This window comes from Chelonoidis abingdonii, chromosome 1, assembly GCF_003597395.2.
Source record: "Chelonoidis abingdonii isolate Lonesome George chromosome 1, CheloAbing_2.0, whole genome shotgun sequence".
Classification (NCBI taxonomy): domain Eukaryota; kingdom Metazoa; phylum Chordata; order Testudines; family Testudinidae; genus Chelonoidis; species Chelonoidis abingdonii.
Genome location: NC_133769.1, coordinates 515,196 through 516,951, shown reverse-complemented (window position 1 = coordinate 516,951; position 1,756 = coordinate 515,196). Strand labels below are relative to the sequence as shown.

At 64.2% G+C, this 1,756-nt stretch overlaps 1 protein-coding gene across 1 annotated transcript in view; it reads left to right on the top strand.

Moving 5' to 3' along the window:
• KCP (kielin cysteine rich BMP regulator) overlaps positions 1-1,756 on the top strand; it is a 63,763-nt gene that overhangs the window by 45,006 nt on the left and 17,001 nt on the right. The window contains 1 exon segment of the mRNA XM_075063427.1: positions 133-215. Coding sequence (XP_074919528.1) covers positions 133-215 — 83 coding nt within the window.

Genomic DNA, 1,756 nt, shown 5'->3' with positions numbered 1-1,756 from the left:
GGGGCTGGGGCTGGGGGAGGGCCGGGGGGATGGGCAGCCCCCTGCAGTGGCTCACTTCAGTACATCTGGCCAGGGCAAGAGGGCAGCAGGGGTGGCAGGCCAGGCGGACACTGACCCCCCTCTCTGTCTCAGTGTGCCGGCACGGGGGGCGGGAGTATCCCGAGGGCTCGCACTGGCCATCCCCGACGGACCCCTGCCAGCTGTGCTCTTGCGTGGTAAGGGTCCCTAGAGCCCCAGCCCCCGTCTGTCCGGGCCCCACACATCTCCCTGGGCTGCGGTGGGAGCTCACTCCCTGGCAGGACCAGGCCAGGCGCCCTGGGGCTCAGTGCCACAGTGAGCCTCGGGGCGATCACCCACCCCAAGGCCAAAGCTGAACCCAGCTCAGCAGGCTGGCTCGGGGCATTGGTGCCTGGCTGGCTCGGTGCCGGGCAGTCATTGCCCAGGTCAGGGCGAGTGTCAGCCAGACCCCCCCAGTGCCATGCCCATCTGGGGCACAGACTGGGAGGGCAGCGAGAGCCACGAGGTGGGGCCAGCCAGCCGGGCCAGGGCACCAGGGAGCCAGACTCTAACATCACGTGGGCTGGGGCCACCTGGTTCCTCAGGCGCCGGGGCAGGGACTGTGTGTGCAATGTCCGTGAGCACTGGCTAGTTCTTCCCTCTGGGGAGAGCCCCCCATGGCCCTTTGCTGTGCCCCGGGGTACTGACCCCGCCTGGGCGTGTGTGGGTTATAGCGCCCCGGTGCCCCTTGTCTCTGTGCCTGGAGAGGCAGGTGTCATGGAGCCCCTGGTGATGCTCTGGAACTGCTCCCCACAACGCCAGGCAGGAGCTCACCCGGCTTTGCCCTCCTGGGTCTGGCCTTGGAGCAGTCAGCATGTGCCCCTCCTTGCGCTTCCCACAGCGAATCCGCCCAGGCGGGGTCCTGGGGCAGCCACAGGGTCCTGCACCCCCACTTTGCAGTCAGACCTGACTCTCAGCCAGCCAGTAACAGAGAGGTTTATTCGATGACAGGAACACGGGCTGAAACAGAGCTTGTAGGTACAGAGAACAGGACCCCTCAGCCGGGTCCATCCTGGGGCCCAGCGAGCCAGACCACCCTGTCTGCCCTCACTTCCCGTCCCCTGCCAGATCCCAGCTGAAACCCCCTCCAGCCCCTCCTTTCTGGCCTTTGTCTCTCCCGGGCCAGGAGGTCACCTGATCTTTGTTCACCTTTAGCCATCCCCTTGCAAGTGGAAGGGCCCCGGCCATTTGTTGCCAGGAGACAGAGTGTCGGCAGTTTATGCAAACTGGAGACTTAAGAAATGCATAGGGGAAACTGGGGCACCCAGACAGTATTCAGAGGAAACATTGAGAACAGTCTCACTTTGTCACAGTAGGTTGGACCTGGCTGGACTGGCCCCGCCTGGGTGTATGGGTCTCAGGATTTGATTGTTTTGCCACATTTTACAGGTGTTTGTCCAAGCCCCCAAAGCGGCACTGTCCCGGGCCTGGTGACAGGCCCCCGGCTGGGCTGGGTTCGCTGGATATTTTTCACTAGGTTGCTGCCACCGGGGATTTGGTGCAAATGTTCTGCCCAAACGCCGCTGGTCAGTGAAGACATGGTCCAGTCAAAGGGCGTTCGACCTTCAACCCTGGGCATTGGCACCCGCAGTTGGGGCAAGAGCCCCATCTACCCATTCCCCAGCCCAGATCTCCAGCCCCGGTTCGTGCTCCAGATGGAGGGAGTGTATCCCAGGCCAGGCCCCCCCCCCCCCCCCCC